The sequence below is a fragment of the Carcharhinus amblyrhynchos genome, chromosome 1 (genome assembly GCF_965287045.1).
Source record: "Carcharhinus amblyrhynchos chromosome 1, sCarAmb.v2.hapA, whole genome shotgun sequence".
NCBI classification, from domain to species: domain Eukaryota; kingdom Metazoa; phylum Chordata; class Chondrichthyes; order Carcharhiniformes; family Carcharhinidae; genus Carcharhinus; species Carcharhinus amblyrhynchos.
The window spans coordinates 55,383,895-55,411,399 of NC_137324.1; the positions used below are offsets into that span (position 1 = coordinate 55,383,895).

Consider the following 27,505-nt stretch of genomic DNA (forward strand, 5'->3'; position numbering starts at 1 on the left):
GAAAATAATTATGTCCACTTCAAAATATCAAAAATGTGTGAAGAATCAAAATTTGCACATGATGTAACCCTGATCTTTCTCAGAAAATTTTGTACAATGTGACTTCATGCGTTAGATTACATCCTATTACATTTTAAAAATTCTGAATTCATCACTAAAAATAATATACTTTTTATGTAGTTCAGTTTTTTTCCAATATGATATAACTGCTTCAATATTGGGTGTATCTGTATCTTTATTGTAACTACTTACGTTTTGATATATAAACAAATTGCACAGTTTGAGTTTGATTACAAAACAGCAAAAAAAGATCCTGATAAAAGCAACATGGCAAAGAAGGATGATGGCACATTAAGATATCAGAATGTGTAAATGTCAGAACAAAGGTGAGAAGTGTGTCAAAGGTGAAATGGACGTCCCGAGTGGGATGGCAGGAATGGTAAGTTCCCTTACAGTGGTAAGGGAAAATGATGGAAAGATTTTTTTTAAATGAATCAATGGAAAATATGACAATAAAGGCAGAGGGGGCGAGTTCGTGGTCTGGAGTTGTTGAACTCAATCAGTCCAAAAAGCTGGAAAGTGTCTAATCGGAAGATGAAGTGCAGTTCCTCCAGTTTGCATCGGACTTATCTGGAACATTGCAACAGGCCAAGGATGGACATGTGGACTTGAAAACAGGAAGGTGGTTGAAATGGCAAGTGACAAAAAGGTTTATGTCCTGCTTACAGACAGACCAAAGGTGTTCTGCAAAGCAGCCACCCAGTCTGTGTTTAACTTCTCCAATGTAGAGTAGACCACATTAGAAGCAGCGAATGCAATCAACCAGTTAAAGTGTTTAGGCCCTTAGATTGTGAGCAGAGAGGAGATAAAGGGGCAATTGTTCTACCTTCTGTGACTGCATGGGAAGGTGCCGTGGACAGGGGATGAGGTGTGATGGAGGAGTGGACTAGGATATTCTGGAGGGAATAGTCCCTGTGCAATGCTGATAAGGGGAGTGAGGGGAAGATGTGTTTAATTGTGACATCATGCTGGACTTGGCAGAAATGATGGAGAATGATACTTTGAATGTGAAGGGTGAAAAGTGAGGAAAAAGGGGACTGACCCTATCCTGGGTTCTGGGAGGGAGGCACAGTAAGAAGTCTGACAACACCAGGTTTAAGTCCAACTGATTTATTTGATAGTAACCTCACAAGCTTTCGAGGTTTGCCTGTGTCGATATGCGCAATCTTCTTGGAGATCCACTCCACTTGGATCCGGCAGTTTGCGGTGTCGACAGTAGTCATGATGTGGACATGCCGGTTTGCAAACCTTGAAAGCTTGTGAGTTTACTATCAAATAAATCGGTTGGACTTAAACCTGGTGTTGTCAGACTTCTTACTGTGTTTACTCCAGCCCAACGCTGGCATCTCCACATCTGGGAGGAAAGGGAAGAGGTGAGAGCAAAGGCACGGATGACGGGATGGACACAGTTTGGCGCCCTGTCAACTACAGTGGGTGGGAAACCATGATTAAGGAAGAGATAATCAGCAATTCCATTTTGGAAAATGGCATCATCAGACCAGATGCAACAGAAGTGAAGAAACAGAGAATTTGATGCAGTCTTTACAGGATTTGGGGTGCAAAGAACTATAGTCGAGGTAGCTGTGGCAGTTAATGTAATGGATACTAGTGGACAGCCTATCACCAGAAATGGAGGCAGAGAGGTCAAGGAAGGGAAGAAAAGTGTCAGAGACGGACCATGTGAAGGTAATAGAGGGATGGAAATTGGAAGTGAAATTGATAAGGTTTTCCAGATCCAGGCGAGAGCACAAAACAACACTGAAATACTTGTTGATGTACCGAGTTGTGGGACATGGCTGGAGTAGGACTGGAACAAGGCTCCACATACCCCCTAAAGAGATTAGGACCCATACAGCACCCACAGCTACACCTTTTATCTGGAGGAAGTGAGACAAGTTAAAGGAGAAGTTGTACAGTGAGAGAACAAGTTCAGCTAGTGGGAGGAGAATGGTGGTGGATGGGGATTGTTCAAGCTTCAGCTCAAGGAAGCAGCAGAGAGGTCTCAGGCCACCCTGGTGGGAAATACAAGTGTAGAGGGATTGGACATACATGGTAAAGGGGAGACTGCTTGGGCCATGGTTGGGCAAGGTGTTGATGTGCAGAAGGGCATCAGAGGAATTGTGGATGTAGATGGGAAGGGACTGGACAAGACAGAGGATGGAGAAATGAGTTCTTGGGGGGTGGATGCGGCATGGATGTAGAAACAGATTGACACAATAGGCTTCCCAAGATAGTCCTGTTTGTATGTTTTGGGATAGAGGTAGAAACAGGCTGTCCGGGGTTGGGAAACTGAGGTTGGAAGGTGTGGAGGGAAGATCTCCAGAGGAGGTGAGCTCACTCACAGTCCTGGAAACAATGGCTTGATGCTCGGTGGTGTGGTCAGAGTCCAGGGGGAGATAGGAGGAAGTGTCTAAGAGTTGGCAGTCAGCCTTCGCAAGGTAGAGATCAGTATGCTAGACAACAACAGACCTACCCTTGGCGGTGGGTAGGATGCCAAAGTTAGGGTTGGACCTGAGAGAGTGGAATGCAGCAAGTTCAGAACAAGACAGGTTGGAGTGGATGAGATGGCCAATGTCACACTGACAGTCCTCAATTAAAAGATCGAGCCAGTAGGAGGCCAGAGGGAGGGGTCCAAGTAGACGGAGAATACTGGAGATGGGTGAAGGATCAATTGAACGGAGGAAGGACTCCTGCCCAAAAAGTGACCACTGAGACAAAGGCATGGAAGAAGAGTTCAGCATCTTGTCAAGTCTGAAATTTATTTGCCTTGAAGCAGTGCTGTTGCTCACGGGCTATTATTGGGGTTGTTTTAAATGTTTAATATGTTGAATGGGACTGTCATCTATTTTGAAGGTGTTTGTCAGCTTTTTCGTGGTATTTATGATAATTGTCATGTGCTTACTGACTTTAAGATTTTTAAAATATCTTACGAATTTGATTTTTAGCTGGAATCAAATGTACACTTGCATCAAATACTAGGAGAACATATAGAAGACACCAGAGCCATCAAGCAAGATAACAAGATTGTCATCTGTGCTTGTGAACCTATTATATACTTCATTGATAAAATCAAAATGTTTGGTGATTGGCTCAAAGGTAAGAAACTCCAGGACTGAGCGAATTTTAACAACAAATAAAGATGTGTGTAAAAAGTAACATTATCAAAGGGCTAAGTACTAATCAACTATTTTACTGGGTTATAAAGTTGTATTTATAAAACACTACCCATGTGAAATAAATGATGATTAACAAGGAGTGAAATGCTAGATTATGCTTAGCTTGCAATGTGCATTAACAGGAAGTTGAGGTGAAAATTAATGATGCATTTGAGCAACATTATGCAGTTTCATAATAAAACTGAGTATTACTTTAGTTCCAAGACCTGAAGTCAGTGAATTTAACAAAGACAAATCTTTTGAGGTAACAGCATTGCATATTGTCAGATGAAATCTGGTAATACTTGGAAAAATGGATGAGCAAAATGAGAAATGTCAGCTTTTTTAGAAATGTATCAGCTTTCTGCTCATCCGCTTTTCCAGGTTTTGTCTAATTTCATCTAATAATACTCTTTTTTGGAATGTTTTACATTGTTATTAGCTTAGCAATTTCAGCTTGAAACTGTAAAAAAAATAAAAACCTTTTGAATCCAACAAGAGGGAAAGCTTGAAATGCAGCAGCCCTCAAGAGAACATGAGATGTACATCAGCAAATTAGAGTACGCTGCTATTGAGTCAGTTTTGCAGAGAAGGGGGAAAAATAGGGAAGTTATATATTAGATTAATTGTAGTGAGATACAGAATACAGATATGAATGGTACACGAAATCTGAAAGTTAAAACAAGAAGGAAATTTAGTGGAAAGTCTATTTAAAGCAGTTCTCATGCATAATAGCCTTAAATTTATTTAGCTCTTGTGATAGATGAACATTGGCAGCAATCTGCTGAAACATCTGGAAACATCAGTGGAAATCCAAGGTCTTTTTGTTTTTTTGATTTTAATTGGATTTATTATTGTCACATGTATTAGCAAACAGTGAAAAGTATTGATTCTTGCATGCTATACAAAGCATAGCGTTCATTGAGAAGGAAACAAGAGAGTGCAGAATGTTACAGTCATAGCTAGGGTGTAAAGAAAGATCAACTTAATGCAAGGTAAGTCCATTCAAGGGAAGAAGCTGTTCTTGAGTCAGTTGGTACTTGACCTCAGACTTTTGTCTGGTGGAAGAGAGTATGTCCATGGTGTCCTTAATTATGCTGGCTGCTTTGCTGAGGCAGCGGGAAGTGTAGACAGAATCAGTGGATGGGAGGCTGGTTTGCGTGGTGGATTAGCTACATTCACAAACTTTAATAGTTCCTTGCAGTCTTGGGCAGAACAGGAGCCATACCAAGCTATGGTACAACCAGAAAGAATGCTTTCTATGGTGGGTGTATCTGTGAGAGTCCTGGCTGATACACCAAATTTGCTTAGTCTTCTGAGAATGTAGAGGCGTTGGTGGGCTTTCTTAATTATAGTGTCGGCATGTGGGGACCAGGATGGGTTGTTGGTGACCTGGACACCTAAAAATTTGAAGCTTTTGACACTTTCCACTTCATCCCCATTGATGTAGACAGGGCCGTGTTCTCCTTTATACTCCCTGAAGCCGATGACAATCTCCTGTGTTTTGTTGACATTGAGGGAGAGATTATTGTCAGCACACCAGTTCACCAGAATCTCTATCTCATTCCTGTACTCTGTCTTGTCATTGTTTGAGATCCAACCCCTCACTCCAGTTTGTGTGAGAGTTTTGAGTTGCCTTATTTGAAGACAGAATCTTCAAACAAGGCATTTTCTGCACATGGTGCTTTTGTTGCTGCATTGCCAATTGCATCTTCCACTTGTGATTCTGGGACCTTTGGCAGAAGAGTTTATTAATTTGACTGCTTCAGCATGCAAACCTTAATACGGTTATGAGAGTTTTGTTTTTGCTGTAACAATCCTGCTGCAACTTTGAGGATTGTGCATACCGTTCATAGAGAAGGAAAGGAGAAGGTGCAGAATGTAGTGTTGCAATCATAGCTAGGGTGTAAAGAAAAATCAATTTAACACAGGGTAGGTCCATTCAAAAGTCTGATGGCAGCAGGGAAGAAGCTGTTCTTGAGTCGATTGGTATGTGACCTCAGACTTTTGTATCTTTTTCCCGACAGAAGAAGGTGGAAGAGAGAACATCCGGTGTGCATGGGGTCCTTAATTATGCTGGCTGCTTTGCCGAGGCAACGGGAAGTGTAGACAGAGTCAATGGATGAGAAGCTTGTTTATGTGATGGATTGTAGTTTCTTGCGGTCTTTGCCAGAGCAGGAGTCATACCAAGCTGTGGTATAACCAGAAAGAATGCTTTCTATGGCGCATCTGTAAAAGTTGGTGAGAGTCTTAGCTGACATGCCAAATTTCCTTAGTCTTCTGAGAAAGTAGAGGCATTGGTGAGCTATCTTAACTCTAGTGTCAGCATGGGGGGACCAGGATAGGTTGTTGGTGATCTGGACACCTAAAAACTTGAAGCTCTCTCCTTTCTACTTCGTCCCCGTTGATGTAGACAGGAACATGTTCTCCTCTACGCTTCCTGAAGTTGATGACAATCTGCTTTGTTTTGTTGACATTGAGAGAGAGATTATTGTTGCTGTACCAGTTCACCAGATTCTCTATCTCATCCCTGTACTCTGTCTCATCATTGTCTGAGATCTGTCCCACTATGGTGGTGTCATCAGCAAACTTGAAAATCGAATTGGAGGGAAATTTGGCTACATAATTATGGGTGTATAAGGAGTATAGTAGGGGGCTGAGAACAGAGCCTTGTAGGGCACCAGTGTTGAGGATGATCGTGGGGGAAGTGTTGTTGCCTATCCTTACTGATTGTGGTCTGTGAGTTAGGAAGTTCAGGATCCAGTCACAGAGAGAGGAACCGAGGCCCGGGCCAAGGAGTTTTGGTTTTAAAAAGAAAACTAATAATGTTTTGACTAAAGATAAACTGGGAATGGGTTAATAGAAACATAGAATCCTGCAGTGCCGAAGGAGGCAATTTGGCCCATCTAGTCTACACCAACCAGTATCCCACGCAAGCCCAATCCCCCTAACCCCATGCTCTTACCCTAGCTAATCCTCCAACACCAAAGGGCAATTTAGCATCTGAAGTGGATAAGGCTATAATAAAACCTAATGAAATCCTAGTGAGAAGCACAAAATACACAAGTCAAAATCTCATAGCGAGTCCATATGAAGTCCAGCATAGGAAGTTCTGAGGTAAAAGGACAGGTAAAGCACCATGATCTGGACAGAGTAGAAAAGGTGAAACTGTCCCTGTTAGAAGAAGGATTAAAAACCATGAACACCAATCTATGTGACTGGCAAAAAAGCAACTGCAACATGAGGAAAACCATTTTTAACAAGCAAGTGGTTGGGAATCTGTAATGCACTAGCTGAGTATGTTGAAGGCAGTCTCAATTGAAGCCCTGAAAGTAAAATTAAAAATTATCTGGAAAGAGAAAATTTGAGAAGTTGTAGGGAGAAAAGGTCGGGGAATGGGATGAGGTTATTTGTTCTGGCAGATAGCCTATGCAGACACAGGAAGCCAAATAACCACCACCTGTTTTAAAATGACTCTATGATTCCATATGAAAACAAAGAAAGATTTAAAAATTAGAGATGTTTTCAATTAAAACAGTGAAAATTAGCCGAGTTGGAGGTGGTGGGAAGACTGGGACAGAGTGGACCTAAGCAGGTAACTTATAGATTGGAGTTTCTAACACTTGCAATATCTACATTCTCACAATGTTCAGCACAAATCGCAACTCCTTAAATACTGAATCAGTCCATGTAGAAGTGCAGCAAAAATCTGGACAATATCCAGACTTGAGCTGACAAGGCCACATGAGTGTTTGGCAATGACAGTCTCAAATCAGAGAGAATCTAATCATCATCCTTTGACATTCAGTGGCATTTCTATTGCTAACACCATCCTTGTAGTTACCGTTAACCAGAAACTGAACCAGCCTAGCCATATGATTACAGTGGCTACAACAGCAGGTCAGTGGGCTAGGAATTTTGTGGTGAATAACTCACCTCCTGACTCCCCAAAGCATGTCCACAATCTACAAAGCACAAGCCAGGAGTGTGATGGAATACTTTTCCCCTGCCTGGATGACCAGCAGTCAAGAGGCTTAACACCATCCACGACAAAGCAGTTTGCTTGAGCGGCACCCCAATCACAAACTTCCACTGCATCCAGCAAGAACAGTGACAACAGTGTGTACCATTTGCAAGATGCACTGCTCACTTAGGCTCCTTCAACAGCACTTTCTAAACTCATGACTGCTACCATCTGGAAGGATAAGGCAACAGATACATGGGAACATGACCACCTGGAAGCTCCCCTCCAAGCCACTCGCCTTTGTGATTTGGAAATATATCACTGTTCCTTCACTGTCGCTTGTCAATATCCTGAAACTCCCACCATAAGAGCATTCTGCAGCAGTTCAAGCTCACCACCACCATTTTAAGGGCAATTAAGGATGGACGGTAAACACTGGCCTAGCCAATGATACCCACATTACATGAATGTATGAAAGAAAATAAGCATAAACAATAGGTTCATGCATCATAGAGCCACAGCTATCCCACTGGGGAGGTGAGGGGTCAGCTCACTAATTCTACTAATCTTTTAGAGAACAGATTGCTTGTACCACCAGGAGAGCTTGCTTGCCTCTTTGAGTACTGGTATCTGCAGCCATGATGGCGGCAGTCTGAACCTGCAGCAAGTATGAACTCATGATCAGCCTGAGCTTTTGCTGCAGCATTGAAACTTTGAGTGGCTTCTGCCTGAGATTCAATGGAATCTGAACCATGGTCACCAGATGCTGAGTCCACAAATGCTGCTATCGAGTTGGCCACCACTTTCATACTGGAAGAGATGGGCTCCAAGCTCTATACAGTGTTGGACTCCTCCATGCTCCTTGACAGAGACAGGAGGCTGTCTGGCTGACCTGCCAATGCACCAATATCTCAGTATGTATCTTCATTGACAATCTCCTGTATGTTAACCCATTGGACCTTCAGCACATGCTGAACCTGACTGTACCACCCTATCAAGTTTGCACATTGCCAGTCTGGGCTGGGGGCTACAAGAGTCTGATTAAGCTATGGTGCTTCTTCATTAGTAGTTTAATGCTGCACTCACTTCCACCTGAACTGCTGGCCTGAGAAGGTGGCAGTTTTTCCTGAAAGCAGAAAATCAGAAAGCATGTATTGGAGTAAGGGAAAAGGTTTAGGATGGAAAGTAAGAGGTCCATGATGTCACTTAAATTTTAGGTTTGAAATATTGGTATGTTTATGAAAACATAAGTAAAATTACCAGAGATGAATTAGAAGCACACAGAATGGATGTTGTAATTTTTTTTTTGAAAATATTGCAGAGCAGAATGTTATCTTTCTATTTATTGACTGGAACTTGCGTGGAATTGCCCAGGTGATGTTTGTCAACAGTCCATTGAGTGGAATCGTTATTTTGGCTGGACTGATATTACAGAATCCATGGTGGGCACTGAATGGTCTCGTGGGAACAGTGTTCTCAACCCTGGCGGCACTTGTGTTCAGTCAGAACAGGTAATTTTGTATTTGCTAAATACATTTTAGTTTTACTTTTTTTGAAAAGGACATGAAATATTTTCAGTGTTTTCAAGTGTATTTACTTTTATACTACTGTTTATACTGGGAGGTCGTGTTTAACCTATTAGCGTGGTCACCAGCATCCATGGAAAAATCTAATCCCCATTATTTCTCATTCTAAAATCACATTTTATAGTCTTGTTAAATGATAAATTTGATAATTGTGAACAAGATCTAGCCATTCTGGAAGATTGCTGAAATGTATTTTACTCCCATGAGTTAGAGTTTAGAAGAATGAGGGGAGATCTCATTGAGATATATAAGATGATGAATGGGATGGATAGGATAGAGGTGGAGAGACTCTTCCCACTCAGAAAGGATAGTAGGACTAGGGGGCACAGCCTCAAGATAAAGGGGGGGCGGTTTAGAACGCAGTTGAGGAGGAACTTCTTCACTCAAAGGGTGGTGAATCTCTGGAATTCTCTGCCCGTTGAGGTGGGGGAGGCTGCCTCGCTAAATATTTTTAAGACGCAGGTTGATGGGTTTTTGATAAGTGAGGGGATTAAGGGTTATGGGGAGAGGGCGGGAATGTGGAACTGAGCCACGACAGATCAGCCATGATCTTATTGAATGGCGGGGCAGGCTTGAAGGGCTAGATGGCCTACTCCTGCTCCTATTTCTTATGTTCTTATGTTCTTATGAGCTCCATTGAAAAATTTGAACAACAACTTGTCTATATTATAGTGCCTTTATAATAGGTGAACATCCCAAAGGTTTCACGCAGCTGCGTGGCGTGACCAGCAGCAAGGTAAAGGAGAAATTAAAGGAGAAACTAAAAGTTGAGGTGACTTTTAATCAAAGAATAACATGAAGACCAAACAAAAACTTAACAGATTTGACAATATCTGTGGAGAGAGAATAGAGCCAACATTTCAAGTCTGAAGGGTTATTTTTTAAATTTCAAATACATATCCAATTGCTTTTTGAAAGCTACTATTGAGTATTTCCGTCACATCACCATGCATTTAATTACTAACCACTGGTTAGGTTTTGCATACTGTACCTCCCTGCCAATCTTAAAATCTCATAACTTATCCCCTCAGACACACCTTTTGGCCATTTATTTCCATCTTTCTGTTAGGTATCTTATAGGACTCTGAAAAAATTCTTCTGACGCTTCATTTTGTTAAAGGCATCATAAAAATGCAAATTGGTGAGGTTATTGTGTAACCCACTTTGTGAAGTAAGGAAATTTAACTTCAACACACACATCTGAATTCAGAACAGGAGTAGGCCATTTGGCCCCTCAGGTCTGCTCCACCATTCAATAAGACCAAGACTAATCTGACTGTGGCCTCAAATCCACATTCTGCTACCCCAATAACTTTTGACTCCCTTATTAGTCACAAATCTACCTACCTCTGCCTTAAAAGTATTCATTAGCCCTGCCTCCTCCATCATTTTGTGAAAACGAAGTTCAAAAGATTCATAACACTCTGAGAGAAAAGCATTTCTCCCCACCTCCATCTTAAATGAGATACCTTTTGTTTTTAAACTGTGTCCCCCAGTTTTAGTTTCTTCCACAAAGGGACATACCATTTCGGCATCCACCCTGTCAAGTTCCCTCGGGATCTTTTATGTTTCAATAAAGTCACCTCTCAATCTTCAAAACTTCAATGATTATAGACCAAATCTGTGCAACCTTTCCTCAAAAGATAACTCCCCATTCCCAGTATCAGTCAAGTGAATCTTTACTGAACTGTTTCTAATTCATTTATATCCTTTCTTAAATAAGGAGACAAAAACTGTGCACTGTACTCTACTATAAATTTGGGAACAGATTCTCCAACCTCGCCAACAGATGGAATTCTGCTGTCCTGCTGCTGGGAATGGAGGTTTGGCTGAGTGCCAAATTTTCTGTTCTCGCTGGTAGCAGTGTACGGAATCAGAGAATCCTAGCCATGGTCTCGCCAGCACCCTGAACAAGTATAGCAAAAATATCCCTGCTTTTATTTACCATTCCCCTTTGCAATAGATTACATAAGAACATAAGAAATAGGAGCAGGAGTAGGCCAACTAGCCCTTCGAGCCTGCCCCGCCATTCAATAAGATCATGGCTGATCTGTCGTGGCTCAGTTCCACATTCCCGCTCTCTCCCCATAACCCTTAATCCCCTGTCTTATCAAAAACCCATCAACCCGCGTCTTAAAAATATTTAGCGAGGTAGCCTCCACCACTTCAACGGGCAGAGAATTCCAGAGATTCACCACCCTTTGAGTGAAGAAGTTCCTCCTCAACTCCGTTCTACAGTGTCTTGGCGTTTATTGGTAGGGGGATTGAATTTAGGAGTCGTAGCGTTATGTTGCAACTGTACACAACTCTGGTGCGGCCGCACTTGGAGTATTGTGTGCAGTTCTGGTCCCCACATTACAGGAAGGATGTGGAGGCTTTGGAGAGGGTGCAGAGGAGGTTTACCAGGATGTTGCCTGGTATGGAGGGGAGATCCTATGAGGAGAGGCTGAGGGATTTGGGGTTGTTTTCGCTGGAAAGAAGGCGGCTAAGAGGGGATCTTATTGAAACATATAAGATGATTAGAGGTTTAGATAGGGTGGATAGTGATAGCCTTTTTCCTCTGATGGAAAAATCTAGCACGAGGGGGCATGGCTTTAAACTAAGGGGGGGTAGTTATAGGACAGATGTCAGGGGTAGGTTCTTTACCCAGAGGGTGGTGAGGGATTGGAATGCCCTGCCTGCTGCAGTTGTAAATGCGCCTAGTTTGGGGGCGTTTAAGAGGTCTGTGGACAGGTTTATGGACGAAAAGGGATTGGTTTAGGTTAGTGGGTCATTGTTGTTTTTTTTTTAAAACTGGTCGGCGCAACATCGTGGGCCGAAGGGCCTGTTCTGCGCTGTAATGTTCTATGTTCTATGTTCTAAACCGTCCCCCCTTTATCTTGAGGCTGTGCCCCCTAGTCCTACTATCCTTTCTGAGCGGGAAGAGTCTCTCCACCTCTATCCTATCCTTCCCATTCATCATCTTATACGTCTCAATGAGATCTCCCCTCATTCTTCTAAACTCTAACGAGTACAAGCCTAATCTATTCAGCCTCTCCTCATAGCTCAATCCCCTCAACTCCGGCATCAGCCTAATTAACCTCCTCTGCACTCCCTCCAAGGCCAAAATATCCTTGCGTAAGTACGGCGCCCAAAACTGCACACAGTACTCCAGCTGCGGCCTCACCAGTGCCCTATACAGCCGCAGCAAGACCTCCCTACTTTTATATTCAATCCCCTTCGCGATGAAGGCCAGCATCCCATTCGCCTTCCTGACCACCTGCTGCACCTGCAAGCTGGGTTTTTGCGACTCATGCACAAGGACCCCGAGGTCCCTCTGCACCGTCGCCTGCTGCAGTTTTTCTCCACGTAAGTAATAGTCCTTCCTACCTTATAACATTCCATTGACCTTCCTAATCATTTGTTGTAACTGCATGCTAACTTTTCCTGATTCATATACCAAGACACCCAGATCCCCCTGTACCTCAAAAGTTAATTTAAATAATATGCTGCTTTTCTGTTCTTCCTGCCAAAGTGGAAAACGGGTGGGATTTTACAGCGTTAGTCCTGAAATCCTGCCCGAGGTCAATTGACCTTTCCATTCTCCACCCTCGCCTTTGATACCCGTGGCAGGGTGGTAAAATTCCAATTTTATTTTCCATCTACCAAATTCCGACATTTTCTTCATTATAGTCCATCTACCAAATTTTGGCCCACTCATTTAACTTATCTGTTTCCTTTAGCTGACCCCTAATATATTATTCACAGCATACTTTCCTACTTATCTTTATGTTATCAGCAAATTTAACAAGCATACATTTGGACTCATCATCCAAGCCATTGATAGGCATTGTAAATAGTTGAGGCCCCAGCATTGATTCCTATGGCACTCCACTTGTCACATCTCGCCAAGCCAAAAAATACCCATTTATCCCTACTCAGTGCATCCTGTTAACTAACCAATCCTTTCTCCATGCTAGTATGTTACCTCTGCACCATGAGTTCTTCTTTTACCTAAGTGTCACCTCTGGAAATCTAAGTGCAGCACATCCATTGGCTCCCTTCCATCCAGACTACTTGTTACATCCCCAAAGAAATCCAATGCATCAGTCAGACATGATTTCTCTTTCACAAACCATATCAGCTCTGCTTGATTGCATTGAGATTTTCTAAGTACCTCATTGTAACTTCCTTATGTCAGATATTAAGCTAACTGGCCAGTTAGTTCCTGCTTTAAATTTCCTTCCTTTCTTGAATAGATGAGTCACATTCTCTCTTCTCCAATCTCAAGGGACCTTTTCTGTATCTGGGAAATTTTGGAAATTTAAAACTCCCGCTTGCAGCTGCAGATAACTGTTTCTAACTCCTTAACCACTGCCTCCAACCACCAGATTGCTATTAACTCCCCCATCCCATTTGAATGACTCCCTCTGTCATGCTGCTATGGTCAGTTTGTTCATCCATCCGACACAGTGGGACAGATTCTCCGACCTTACCCGCAGCTGGGATTCACCTGTCCCACTGTAGTGAACGGGGATTTGGCTGAGGGCCAAAATCTCTATTCTCACTTGCAGCAGCAATGGGGTATGAATGGGTGGGGAATTCTGGCCAGCATGTTTAAATGATTAAATGTGCTAATCTGATTCGGAGAATCCCAACACTAAATGCACTACGGCCCCTCCCCCGTGATTCTACAGTCCCACGCAGCTTCAGTGCGATCTATGCATTAGAGCGAAAGGCCGGCGAATCATCCCCACTGTTTCCTTAAACATAACTTTGTTAGAAAAATGTTGGATTATGAAATGTTAGCATAAATTATTTTTTATTTCAGATCTGATATTGAAGCAGGACTCCATGGATACAATGGCACATTGTTTGGCTTTATACTGGCAATGTTTTCTAATAAAGGAGATTGGTATTGGTGGCTGCTATTGCCTGTGATTGTCATATCAATATTATGGTATGGGAAGTAATCTATTTTTATATTTAAGAAGTGTTGAAGCATATAATCTACATTCAACTTTTGTATATCTGCTGGTATTCGAGACTAAAATAACTTAATTATGCTGCTTATTAATGAATATAGATGTTTGCAATGTTGCATGAATTATGAATGCAAAGTATGGTTAAAATATTGCAACAGAGCTTGGAAATCCACACTGCTTCATGCATACCTCTGCTGTATAGTTGGAGAGGCCACAAATTAAGTCAAGTTCCTGATCTGCTGGAGCCTCCATCCACCCCAAATGAGGTGGCCCTTTTCACCTAAAGCATGTTCAAAGAAATTATTGATACAGGGAAACAATCTGTTGCTGCTTTTGAAAATTGTGTCATGGGATCTTTTGCATCCACTGAAAAGGGTAGAGCTGGCTTTGGTTGAATTGTAAATCAAAATATCACACCTACAACTGTCTAGCACTCTCATTACTACATCAAAGTATCAGCTGACATTTTGAGTTCAAATTTATTGGATGGGACTTGAATGCACAATTTTAAGTCAGAGCCAAGAGTTCTACAGCTAAGCTTCATGTTCTTCACTCTCATTAGTCCACTGGTTCTCCACAATTTTGCAACGCTTTTTGTATCTTCTTCTGTGAAGAACTGATTATAAAATATTTGTTTGATGTCTCTGTCATTTCCATTTTCCCCATTGTAATTTCTCCTGTCTCAGACTCTCGGGCAGTGGAGGGTGGGGGGGGCGGGGGGGGGGAAAGAGGACAGAAAATGCTGAATATACTCAGCCGGTCTGGCAGCATCTGTAGGAAGAGAAACAGAATTAATGTATCAAGTCATGCCCTTCCACAAACGAACAGACCTACTGAACATTTGCAGCATGTTCCGTTTTTATTTCAGATTTCCAGCACAGAATATTTTGCTTTTGTCTGAGGCATAGTTTGGGATTGAAATGCAAATCATGTACTAAAGGTCCTACCTCGTTTGCCGTAGTCAAATGACCTCTGCCATGAGGTGAGGCTGGGGTCAGCCAGGTTACCTACATTTCTAATAAAGACAAAAGCAGTGTATACCATGAGCTTCTAACAGGGACCGATGTTTACTTCTCTTCTACTCTTTTTACATAGGACCTCTTAACAATCTGATAAAATAAACACAAAATATTTGCAATTATGTTACAAAAAGGAGGGTGGTGAGGAGCAAGTAGGCCTTTGAAATTGGATAATGGTACTATGGTTAATAAAAATAAAGCAATAGGCACATTGGATAATCACTTTGCAGCAATATTTTCAGTAGAGGATGAGGTCAGTGTGCTAGAAAACCCAAGGAAACTAATATCAGGAACTGGAAATCAACAAAATAACAATGAAGAAAATAATGGTTCTAAAGAGTGATAAATCACCAGGACAGATGGTTTTAAAAGTTTTGAAAGGAAGTAGGTGAGAACATTGTAGATGCAATGATTGTAATCTTCCAAAGTTCTCTTGATTTGAAACTCATTCCTTTAAATAGGAAGTTTGTATTTGTTCCTCTGCTATTTTAGCAAGGTGAGAGTGGAAAACCAGTTACCTAACATTTGTTGTCAGAAAATTATTAAAGTCAATGATTAGGTATTGAATAACTGAACAACTTGAAATTTGAGAGGCAGAGTGCATTTGTAAAAGGTAAATCATGCCTTTGAATGCTGATTGAATTTTTTGAAGAGGTGATTAGTGGAGAGGGGAATGCCTATGATCTCCCAGAAAGCATTTGATAAAGGCCTTTGTAAGAGTACGTTAGCTCATCAGTAGAAGCCCGGGTAACCAAGAAGTCAGGTGGCATTTACTATCCTCCCCTGTATATAGTTTTATTCAAATAAACAATTTAGTTGACTTTCACCTGCCGAATTGTTGTGCATCGCAGCTATGACATTGGTGATAAGGTAAATCGGGATTACAGTCTCCAGCTCCTGAAGTGAGAGAGGAAGGTCTTGCCTTTGAAATTATAAAAAAATCTTTGCAGCAGCAGTAAGTAAAAACAAAATAATGCCTCTCTTTGGGGAAATCAATTCTTTTGAGCCAGAGGTTGAAAGGTCCAGTATTGAAAGACTTTGCTGTTTCTTCGCTGCTAATGAAATTACAGGAAAGGATAAACAAAAAGTAATTCTCCTTACTGTATGTGGACCCCAGACTCATTAGATCGCGTTAAAAATTTAACATCCCCAGGAGCTCTGGATATCAAGTTTTTTAATCAACTTGTAACATTGTTGAAGGTTCAGAGGTTTTTCACTCAGGGTGGTGGGTGAGTGGAATAGGCTGCTGTCAGTGGTGGTGGAGGCAAACTCTCTGGGGTCTTTTAAGAGACTTCTGGATGAGTACATGGGACTTAATTGGATTGAGGGTTATAGGTAGGCCTCGTAGGGAGGGATATGATCAGCGCAACTTGTGGGCCGAAGGGCCTGTTGTGCTATAGTTTTTCTATGTTCTCTGTTCATTATAACCCTAGACTGTCTATTACCATGCAGCATTATAACTTTTAACTCTGCTATAAGAGACCCAGTCCTGTCCAAAGTAAAGCGCATGGTCTTCCACAAATGGCATTTTCACATATTTAATAAATTCATGCCATTCCAGCTCTGCAAAGTTGAGCTGAACTGTGAGGACAGGTTGTTACTATGACAATCTAGAGAAGTGGTTTCAGGCCCACTAAGGGGAATGTTGCTGCAGAAATGACACAGATCAGGCTCACTTGGGTCAGGCCAATATGAAGATGCTCGTCAGAAGTTATATTTGGTAAGTGGGTACTGTAAACCTGGTCAGGCATTATGATCAATGCCATTCTTTTTGGTAAATCAAATTAAAAGGGGCAGCCCCCAAAAAGGAGGGAACTATCCAAAACAAAAGACAAAGTGTAAAGGAAACTTAAAACATTAAACCAAAATGTGGTTAAAGGGGTCGATAATACACCCCAGTCCATGTGGTGCCCAACAAGCATGGAAAGCTCCAATGGTGCCCTCGGACACCGCACACTCCCTCTCCAGACACCCATCTGCAAATTGTAACAAATGAGTCTCGTTGACTCATTTGCACCAACAAGAATGGTCTGACCAACCTTGAGCACAATTACATGATCCAGAGAAGGGCTCCATGCAGTTCCAGTGAGAACTGGAGCAGAGTCTGCACTAATGCACCTTCTGAAAACTACCTCAAAACATCACTACCTTCAACCGAGGCACAGCCAGCCAGAGAGTTGAGGCATTCTCATAATTCAAAAGTCTGCCAATAGACTGAAATTTTGAGACACTGTACTGTGTTACTTCCCTATTTCTTTTTATTGTCTATTGTTGTAAATAGTTGTTCATAAATAGAGTAAAAAGTAACTTTAAGAGGGAGGAGATGTGTTAGCACAGTGGAGCACACGGAGAGCAGGTGAGTGCAGGTCCAAGTGCGTAGATGAGAATGAGTCCAAGAGTAGGCAACTTCTCGGTCGATGTCCGGGGAGTCACTAAGGGAGCATTCATCGTTCTCCCCTGTATGTAGTTTTATTCAGATAAACAATGTTGTTGACTTTCAACTGCCAAATTATTATTGTGCCTTGTGGCTATTACAGAGGACCTCCAAATGACATGAGCCATCACACCCACTTCCCCTTCACTGACCAGCAGCCTGCATGGACACACCTGCTAGGTTACTCTCATCGCCCAATAAGTTGTAGCGGCGATACGATGATATCTTTAAGAGGGTGTTAACCGTCCACTTAAGGACCTCAGTCCAGTCAAGGCCATCGGCAACAACCCACTCAATACCTCCCTGTCAATTGTAAAATTATGGCAACAGTGGATGGCTATGCAGCGGGTACACCAGCAATGGAACGGCACCCTGTTTTATTGGTCCACTTGCCTGCTTTTATACATGTGGGTGGCCTGTAAAATTCTGCCTTAAATGTCAAAAGGGATGATGTTGCAAAGCAAAATGACGTGGTAATGGGAAAAGTATAGAAACAAAAGATGGATGTGTAAAGGAGTTGTTAATTGGGAAAAGCAGATTCATTATCAACATTTGCAAGATGAAACAAAGTAACGGGGGCCGAGGTTACAGTCTGAAATTGTTAAACTCAGTGTCGCATCTGGAAGGTTGTAAAGTGCCAAATCAAAAGCTGAGGTGCTATTTTTCAAATGTTGGCCTTTGAATGTTGAACGGCGTAGGAGACTGAGGACAGAGATGAGAGTGAGTTGAGAATTAAAACGACAGGTGACAGGAATATCAGGGCTATGATTGTGGACTGAATGGAAATGTTCCACAAAGAGAGCACCCTGCTGAAGGGAGAGGAGGCCATATCCTGAGCAGTAAATGCAAAATACTAAATTGAATGAAGTACAAATAAATTACTGACAGTGAGAGGCAGACAGGTGTTTTGCTTTCTGCACTTGCATAGGGAAGTATCACTGGAAATGAAGAAGTGTTGGGGATGGTAGAAGAGTGGACCAGAGTGTCACAAACAGGATGGTCAGTTTGGAATACTTAAGGGAGAGTGGAGAGGAAAATGCATTTGGTGGTGGTCTCACACTAAAGATGGTGGAAATGGCAGAAGATGATCCATTGCATATGGAAGCTGGTGGAGAGGAAGATGAGGACAGGGGAAACTCTTTCATACTTCTGGAAGGAAGCGGAAAGATGAGAGCAAAAGTGTCCAAATGGCCACAGTTCAAGAACCTGCGGACCACAGTGGGAGTGGGAGATGGGGTTGTGGGTGGTGTGGAGTGGGATGGGATGGGAGTGGTGTGGAGGAATTTTGATTTGTAGAAAAGGTAACTGTTAAGTTGCCATAGTCCCAGATGACTAGTGTTGATTTAACCGGAGGATCACCACAGCTCAGGTGAGGGGCAAGGTTGAGAAGGCAGATCTTCATGAATAACCTCAGCAGATACTAGAATTGAGACCATGTGGTTGCCATCACTCTACATCACTAATCAGCTGTTCAGCCAACTGAGCTAAACCAACTCCCGTAACTTTTTAAACCTCGCCATTTGCCATGGTGGGATACGAACCCAAATCCCCAGAAGACTACCCTGGATTTTTGGATCCAGTGACAATACCATTACGTTGCCATCTCCCCATTAAAGTAAGACATATTGGAAACACTGTTGCAAAAAGTGACATTGTTGGAGTAAATACAGCAGAGACATTGGGAGAATGGAATACACTCCTTACAGGAGGTGGAATGTGAGAAGTGTAGTCAAAGTAGCTGTGGTAGTCAGTGGATATTGGTTGATAGATATTACTAGAAATGAAGACAACAAAATTTGAGTAAAGAGTCAGAGATGAGTCTCTGTGAAGACAAGGAAGTGGGAATTGGAACTATAGAATCTCTATGCTGCAGAAAGAGGCCATTCAGCCTGTCAAGTCTGCACTGACTCACTGAAAGAGCATCCCACCCATGCCCTCCTCTGCCCTATCCCTATAAACCTGCATATTTACCAAAGCTAATCTTCCAACCTACTCATCTTTGAACACTAAGGGGCAATTTAGCTTGGCCAATCCACCTAACCTGCACATCTTTGGATTGTGGGAGGAAACTGGAGTACCCACAGGAAACCAACACAGACATTGGGAGAATGTGCAAACTTCACAGACAGTCAAATCAGCAAAATTAATGTAATTTTCCATTCCTGAATGAGAGCAGGAGATGGCACCAATATTGTCATTGATATACCAGAGGTGAGAGAAGGGGACTGAGTCCAGATGGAACAAAAAACATTCTGCATATTTCACAAAAAAGCAGGCATAACTCAGACCCATGTGGATTCCCTTGGCAACCACCTTTTATTTGGAGGAACTGAGCGGAATTCAAGGAGAAGTTGTTCAATGTGACAACAAGAAGTTCAGTCAAGCAGAGGAGAATGATGTGCATGAATGTTGTGTTCAAGGAGGAAGCAGAGAGCTATCAGACTGCACTGTGGCATTGGAAGTGAAGAGAGATTGTATTTTCGTGATGATGAAGAGATGGCTAGAGGCAGAAAACCAGAAACTATAAAAATGTTGGAGGACATTGAAAGGGACATGGATATAGGTGAGAAAAGACTGGACAAAAATAAAGAAAAACAACTTTATTGTGTTGCATCAGTCTGGATTTTCTGAGAGAATGAATGACTTAGCAATAAATTTGTTAAGCATGATCTACCTGTCATAATCCCTATGTTGGCTTGGAGTTATTCCCTTTATTGTGTTAAATATGCTTGAATTGCTTCCTTTGTAATTAACTTCAGTGTTTTTCCAACTGCGTCATCCTAGCTGGCCTATAATGCACAGGATTAAAAATCTGACATTTTTAAAGCAAACCGGAACACTGTTTTCTAATCTCTAGTGTTTTTCCTGTATTTAATGAGTTGCAGCACATTGCACATACCATTCTCCCTTCAACATTCATGTTGTCAAATGTTTGATATATTCTATCTGGTTTAATTGACATCTTAAAGATTAATCAGCTGCATAAAAAGTATATATTTTTATACATGTTCCCAGCAAGTAAAATATTTAAAAAATCCTTGGAGCCTATGAAGAGAGAAAAAAGGCAAGTTAGAATGTTTGGTTATAGAAAATTACAATGTAGGAATAAAGATCCCATATTCTTGCACTGATCAAAAAATAATGCCCAATCTGATTCCTGGATCTATAAGGATTACTTCTCAATTCATGCAGCGTATGACTAGTAATGGAAAAAATGAAAACAATGCAGCTGATTGATCTTTAAGAAGTCAATTAAACCATATAGAATATATCAAACATTCAACAACATGAATGCTGAAGGGAGAATGGTGTCTGCAATGTGCTGCAACTCATTAAATACAGAAAAAACACTAGCCGCCAGCTCCTACCTGCCACTGCTCCTCCTCCACTGCTCCTCTCCACCCCTCCCCCCGCCCCGCCAAGCTCCCATCAGCTCCTTTCCCCCCTCATCAGCAGCCAACGGCTCTCCTCCCACCAGCAGCCAGCTCCTCTTCCCCCACTAATAGCCAGTTTCTTACCTCACAGGTCACTTGGTCCTCTCCACCCATTACCATCCCACCCGACCCAGTACTCGCAGTCACTTTGACTCTTATTGCCACCCCAGCAGACTTATCTCCCCCATCATGTCATTTATTCAGGCCTCAGCTGAAGAAAGCAGCTCCTCCAATCACAGGCTGGTACTCTCCCACATTTGCTGCTGATTGGCTCACTGGTGTCCAGCAACAGTAGTTTTTTGAAGAATTTTCAAATTTAGTTACTGACACTTTTTGAACAAGGGAGATTATTACTGAGGGTCGGTGAGCCAGGTAGCGGCCTGCAGGATATGATTTGGACTAGTATTTTATAAAATCTTTGATGTGAGGTTATGAATATTCATGTGGGATTAAGTACTTGAATTAATTGCTGGCTTTTGCAAAGGACTAAGTACTTGAAAGAATTTAAATGTATTGACTGGAATTTTATTTTTGTGTATTTTTTAAATAAAGTCTGCAATAGATACTTAGAACTTTATTTTATTTCATTTCAACATGGACCCAAAAGTGGATACTGGATAGGTTGGTATGGACAGGAAAAAGGTGATGGGTGGGCAGCATAGGGTATGAGTTGGTGTAGATGAGGCAAGGAGATGTGAAGACTGAGGTCTAGAGAGCTATTTTTTGTTTTATTCTTCAAAGTCCCAAAACACAGAAAGCAGGCCTTTTACCCAGCCTGCTTCTATATTCTGCAGTCTCTGTACTCTTTCTGTAGGTGGCAGGCCCAACTCCATTTAACACTCGCCACATGCAGAACAGAAAGTAGATAATCAATGGCACCTTCTTCCATTTCAGGCTTGCAGAGTAGGGAGTAAATGCAGGCCATAATTTTGTGATCCCAAAATTACTTAATTAACTGAATTTAAATTTTTCACCTGCTATGACAGGAAGTGGCCTGATGTCTCCAGATTTTAAATCAAAGAACATAGCATAATGGTTATCATACCTTACAGTATATTTCTTATGTGGTAAGCATGATAGCTGTTTACATAATGTGACTTTATCATGTCTGGAATTTTCAGAAGAAAATTTATTGCTGCCTTGGCAATAAATTTGTTAAGCATGATCTGCCTATCATAATCCCCATGTTGGCTTGGAGTTATTTCTTTTATTCTTGTTTAATATGCTTGTACACTTCCTTTATAATTAACTTCAGTATTTTTCCAACTATAACGTCATGCTAGCTGGCAGGATTATAAATCTGACCTTTTTAAAACAAACTGGAACACTATTTTCTAATCTCTGCTGTTTTTCCTGTATTTAACAAGCTACAACTTATTTCACACACAGTTCTCTCTTCAGTATTCGTGTTGTTACATCTTTGATGCATTGTATTTGGTTTAATTGGTTTATTAAAGTTTAATCACTTATTTTTTCATTTTTCCATTACTAATCCTTTTTTTGCATCACAAACTGAGAACGTGACCCTTACAAGTCTAGTGATTAGGTGGAGCATTATTTTTTGATCATTTTAAGAGTCACGGATATTTGTTACTACATTGAACATTTCTATAAACAACTACTTCAAGACGATCTTTCTCTCTTTAGAGAACACAATTAATTGTTCTAATCAGTCAAGAGATATGGGTATCATTGGTAAGGCCAACATTTATTGCCCATTCATAGTTGCCCTCGAGAAGGTGATGGTAATCCTCCATCTTGAACTACTGCAGTCCATGTTTTGTAACATGTACTGTGCAGTGCTGTTAGGAAGGGAGTAACCAAATTTTGACCCAGCAACTACAACTGAGTGGCATTCCAGAGAGGAGTTAAGAGTGAACCATGTTGCTGTAGATTTGTAGATGAGTTTGCAGAATGACCACCAGCAGTTCTGAGCCTTTGGGAGCCTGCTTTGGAGCTCTGTATGGGTGGCAGCATTCTGAGTTGGCTGGCTGACAGGCAACAGCAAAGGCACGTGGCAATGGTGAGAGAATGAATGTGATCATCCTGAGATAAACAACTGGCTTATTCACATGGAACCAATGGCACTCTCCCAGGCCAGCATCTCCGTAATCCTAATAATCTGTTAGAGGATTGTGATCTGTTGTGAGAGCTTGTATGCTTCTTGACTACTAACCATAATGGTAGCAAACTGAGCCAAACAAAACTTGCAACAAACAGTTCCCATGACCTTAGTCTGAGCTTCCATTCCAGCACTCAGATCTTGGGTGACTCCTGCCTGAGTGGCATTTGAATATTGATCACTAGACATTGCGTTGCCAGTGTGTGTACAAGTGCTGTCATGGAGTTGGTCACCATTTTCAGGAAAGGTGGACTCCAATCACTATACAAAGCCTTGTACCAAGTTGGCTTTGGTATCCTTGACACTGACGTAAGGCACAGTGTCAGGCCTGATGATGCTATCAGTATCTTGGTGTGCACACCCATAAGAGTTCTCCAGGACACAACCCATCAGAAGTCTCATCTCAGCCCTCTGCAATTTTGTCCTCTGGTGAGCTATCACACAAGTTATCCTTTCACCTTGGCCTAACTGGAGCCCATTTGTGCCCAGTGTCTTATCACATGTTGATCCTAATTATAGTCTACCCTCTAAAAGTTCATACGTTGAGTTTCCTACTCCTAGTTCTTATTGCACATCTGTTAATTCCATTGCCCCACCATTGATTTTGAATTGATTTATTATTGTCACATGTATTTGCATACAGTGAAAAGTATTATTTCTTGCGCACTGTACAGGCAAAACTTACTGTTTAAAGAGAACAAACAAAGAGTGCAATCTGTAGTGTTACAGTCATAGCTAGAGTGTAGAAAAAGATCAAATTAATGCAAGATAAGTCCATTCAAAAGTCTGACAGCAGCAGGGAAGAAGTTGTTCTTAAGTCGGTTGGTATGTGACCTCAGACTTTTGCATTTTTTCCCCCCAAAGGAAGAAGGCGGAAGAGAGGATGTTCTAGGCCTTTAATTATGCTGGCTGCTTTGCCAAGGCAGCGGGAAGTGTAGACAGAGTCAGTGGGTGAGAGGCTGGTTTGCGTGATGGATTGGGCTACATTTACCTTCTTTGTAGTTTCTTGCTGTCTTGGGCAGAGCAGGAGCCGTACCAACCTGTGATACAACCAGAAAGAATGCCTTCTATGGTGCATCTGTAAAAGTTGAGAGACTCATAGCTGACTTACCAAATTTCCTTAGTCTTCTGAGAAAGTAGAGGTGTTGGTGGGCTTTCTTAACTATAGTGTCGGCATGGGGGACCAGGACAAGTTGTTGGCGATCTGGACACCTAAAGACCTGAAGTTCTCGCTCCTTTCTACTTCAGCTCCATTAATGTAGACAGGGGCATGTTCTCCTTTATGCTTCCTGAAGTCAATGACAATCTCCTTCGTTTTGTTCACATTGAGGGAGAGATTATTGCTGCCACATCAGTTCACCAGATTCTCAATCTCGTTCTTGTACTCTGTCTTGTCATCGTTTGAGATCCGACCCACTGCGGTGGTGTCATCAGCAAACTTGAAAATCGAACTGGAGGGGAATTTGGCTGCATAGTCATAGGTGAACAAGGAGTATAGTAAGGGGCTGAGAACACAGCCTTGTGGGGCACCGGTGTTGAGGATTATCGTAGAGGAGGTGTTGATGCCTATCCTTACTGATTGTGGTCTGTGAGTTGCCTAGGCCCTGAACCCTGTACTTGCCATTCTAAATCTCTCCACATTCCTCCATTTAAGACACTCATTAAACCTACCTCTTACATCAAGCTTGTCCTAAGGAGGGGAGGCGATTACTTAGTGGTGTTATCACTGGACTATCAATCCAGAAACTCAGCTAATGTTCTGGGGACCCAGGTTCAAATCCTGGCTAAAAAGTATCAGGAATTAAAGATCTACTGATAACCATGAAACTATTGTCAATTGTTGGAAAAACCCATCTGGTTCACTAATATCCTTTAGGAAGGACACTACCTGTTCTTACCTGGTCTGGCCTACATGTGACTTCAGAGCCACTGCAATGTGGTTGACTCTAAACCGTCCTCTGAAATGGCCTAGCAAGCCACTCAGTTCAAGGGCAATCAAGGATGGGCAGTAAACGCTGGCCAACTAGCGATGTCCATGTTCCATGAATAAAAGAAACACCTCGTATTTTTGTTTGATATTGCTCATGAAGGACCTCGTGAGCAATACCATTAGAAGTGGTGTTTAAATTCAAATTGTTATCCTTGTTCACTACAGAGAAATTTATTAAGAATGAAAAATCTAACTGTTTCCTAACCTTTAAAAGAGCACACTACTCATTTTGTAAATGAACCTGGTAACCAGCTCATAATTGCAGTAAAAATAATTTATTTTTGCAGCCCTGTGGTTTCAAGTGCTTTGGCCTCTATAATGGAAAGATGGGACCTGCCTATTTTGACACTGCCTTTTAATATTCTTCTGTCGGTTTTTATGGCTGCAACAGGACATGACAACCCGCATTTTCCCCAGGTTCTCATTCAACCCACACCTGGACCACTAAATGCCACATGGCCAGAACTGAGCGTTCCAATGGTAAGGAAACTTGTTCTTCAGATTCGTATCTATGTGATTGTGGAAACATGAATTGATATCAGAATGAGCATGTGTATTACCCCAGTGGGATAAGGTACTTCCCTACAAAACATTAAATGCAAAACTGATAAAAATATTTTTCTCTACTTAAAGAATATGATTCCAGATTTTCACCTTTTTGTCTGTATTGTGATAATGCTGTTTAACTGCAGTAAGCTCAGACATATTAATCCATACCTGAAGTAATTTAAATTTTTACTCATAAGCCGACAATTTGCATTGTTATGGATGTTTCAGTTATAGTACTTCACCTTTCTAGCTCCAATTCAAAAAATGCAGATTAAATGCATCATTATCTTTGAGAAAGCACTGTACAAAGGCTGTAAAATAATGCGTGGTACATCATGTGCACAGTTGTTACAACGTTGGGTCATCTGATTTGGCTTAAACAAGATGATTGCTAACCGTCCTTCAGCATTTCAAACATTTTTAATATTCCACAAAAACCTTTTCATCTTTCTCTTTCAAAACTTGGCTGCTTGCCTGTCTTAACTCTTTCTGCTTGTGAACAGAAGGCGTTAAAATACTTGCCAGCACACAGAGGGAGGTGCTTTTTCATTCCAAGAGCAAACAGCCAACTTATTTATAGTTTATGGGGATATAACATTGAAGGTAGCTCATTCATATCTTAGCTATCTAGCATCTCACAGCTTTTTATTAACTTGCGTTAATATGGGTTAACAAAATTAGGATTTTTTGTCTCCTTCATCTGAGTGAAAATATGATTAAGTGGATTATCTACCTGTTGTAGAACCTTCCTGGTTTTCATTCAATTAATTCAAATAGCAGAAAAATAAAGCAAATTCTACAATAAGCAGACAATCTAATTTATCTTCAAGAAATTTACCCCAATATTTAAAAGCAACAACTTTTTTCAAAAACATTTCTCTGGAGAAATAAGTATAAGGTGCCATATCCTCCGAGTTTCAGATGCTATGACAAATTCAATGTGTACGCCTTCCTCTTGCAGTCACACGTACATTAACTTTATTATTACCACTTTCAGAAAGTGAGAAAAGTCTAAATCTAAACTTATATATCAATAATAAGGCTCCCCAGACTAATAGGGGCAAACTTGCATCCATAGTTTTGAACAATTTCAAGCAGGGTGGCTTTAAGGGAATCGGGGCAAATGTTGGCATTGTAACCTTACTGCTGCCTCACTAGCCACGCTTGGACGGTCACTGACCACTTCTTCCCTGAATGAAAATTGTGACGGAGAGTGGGACAACATCCTTGAGGTTTCTCTCTCGTTTGTACAATGTACCATTGTTTCCAAGGGTTGCCACGTGACAAGAAACTATAGACTCTGGGAAGTGGCAGCAAAAGCCTTACTTTTGATTCCCCTTGGAATCAATCTTGAGTTTTTACTATAGTGTAAAAGGTTAATGAGTGGGAAGCCCCTGTCTCTCTCTCTCTTTTTATTTCTACTGAGTTCAGAATGAACTCAGCCAAACAGAGAAAAGGTGAGGATTCTAATGGATTTTGGGAAAGGAAGTATCAAGTCAAGCAAACCGCATATGAAGGAAAATAAAAGAATTCTGAGGCAAACTGAGATGAAATAGTAAATTATAGTAACAATAGTAAAGCAATCCCATTTGGGAATTTGGTTAATTTCAGTGGTGACAAATTAAACTTTTAAACCACTGTTGTAATTTCAAGTCCACATCTTCCACGACTTTTGTACTTTCAAGTTTATATAAATCAAATAATGACCTACTAAATTTTTACTCAGCTTCTGAGAGCTATCCCAGTGGGTGTTGGCCAGGTGTTAGGCTGTGACAGTCCATGGAGCGGTGGCATTTTCCTTGTTGCATTAGTTATCTCATCTCCTATCGCATGTTTGCATGCTGCAGTTGGATCCTGTCTCGGTATACTAGCAGGTAAGATTAATCCTTGTTCGTATAGAAGAGTCTGTCCAGAACATGAAATGTATTTAGGGATCCTTTATTTAATAGAAATATGACAATTTTCTTGGTAAATCTGATGCAGCTACCACTATCCCACTAAAGAGTATTTGTACATTAACAACAAGGGTGGCAACTTTAACCCTTCAAATCCAAGGCACAAACCACAGATGGGCAACTAAAATCACAAAGGCTATTTACCCACTCTGCAGATGACAAGAGGCAACAACAACAGCCAAAAGCTGATGTCCTGTTTTACATTTAGATGCAAAACATCATTGAGACTTGGCTGCAATTTTAACTCAGCAACATAAATAAGCTGCAATATCT

General features: G+C 41.4%; 1 protein-coding gene across 1 annotated transcript in view; it reads left to right on the forward strand.

Moving 5' to 3' along the window:
- Positions 1–27,505, forward strand: part of LOC145339395 (urea transporter 2-like) — a 63,402-nt gene that overhangs the window by 15,766 nt on the left and 20,131 nt on the right. Inside the window, exons 2-6 of the mRNA XM_080183886.1 lie at positions 3,006–3,156; positions 8,501–8,690; positions 13,576–13,704; positions 25,016–25,208; positions 27,004–27,151. Coding sequence (XP_080040012.1) covers positions 3,006–3,156; positions 8,501–8,690; positions 13,576–13,704; positions 25,016–25,208; positions 27,004–27,151 — 811 coding nt within the window. The remainder of the gene's footprint in view (positions 1–3,005; positions 3,157–8,500; positions 8,691–13,575; positions 13,705–25,015; positions 25,209–27,003; positions 27,152–27,505) is intronic.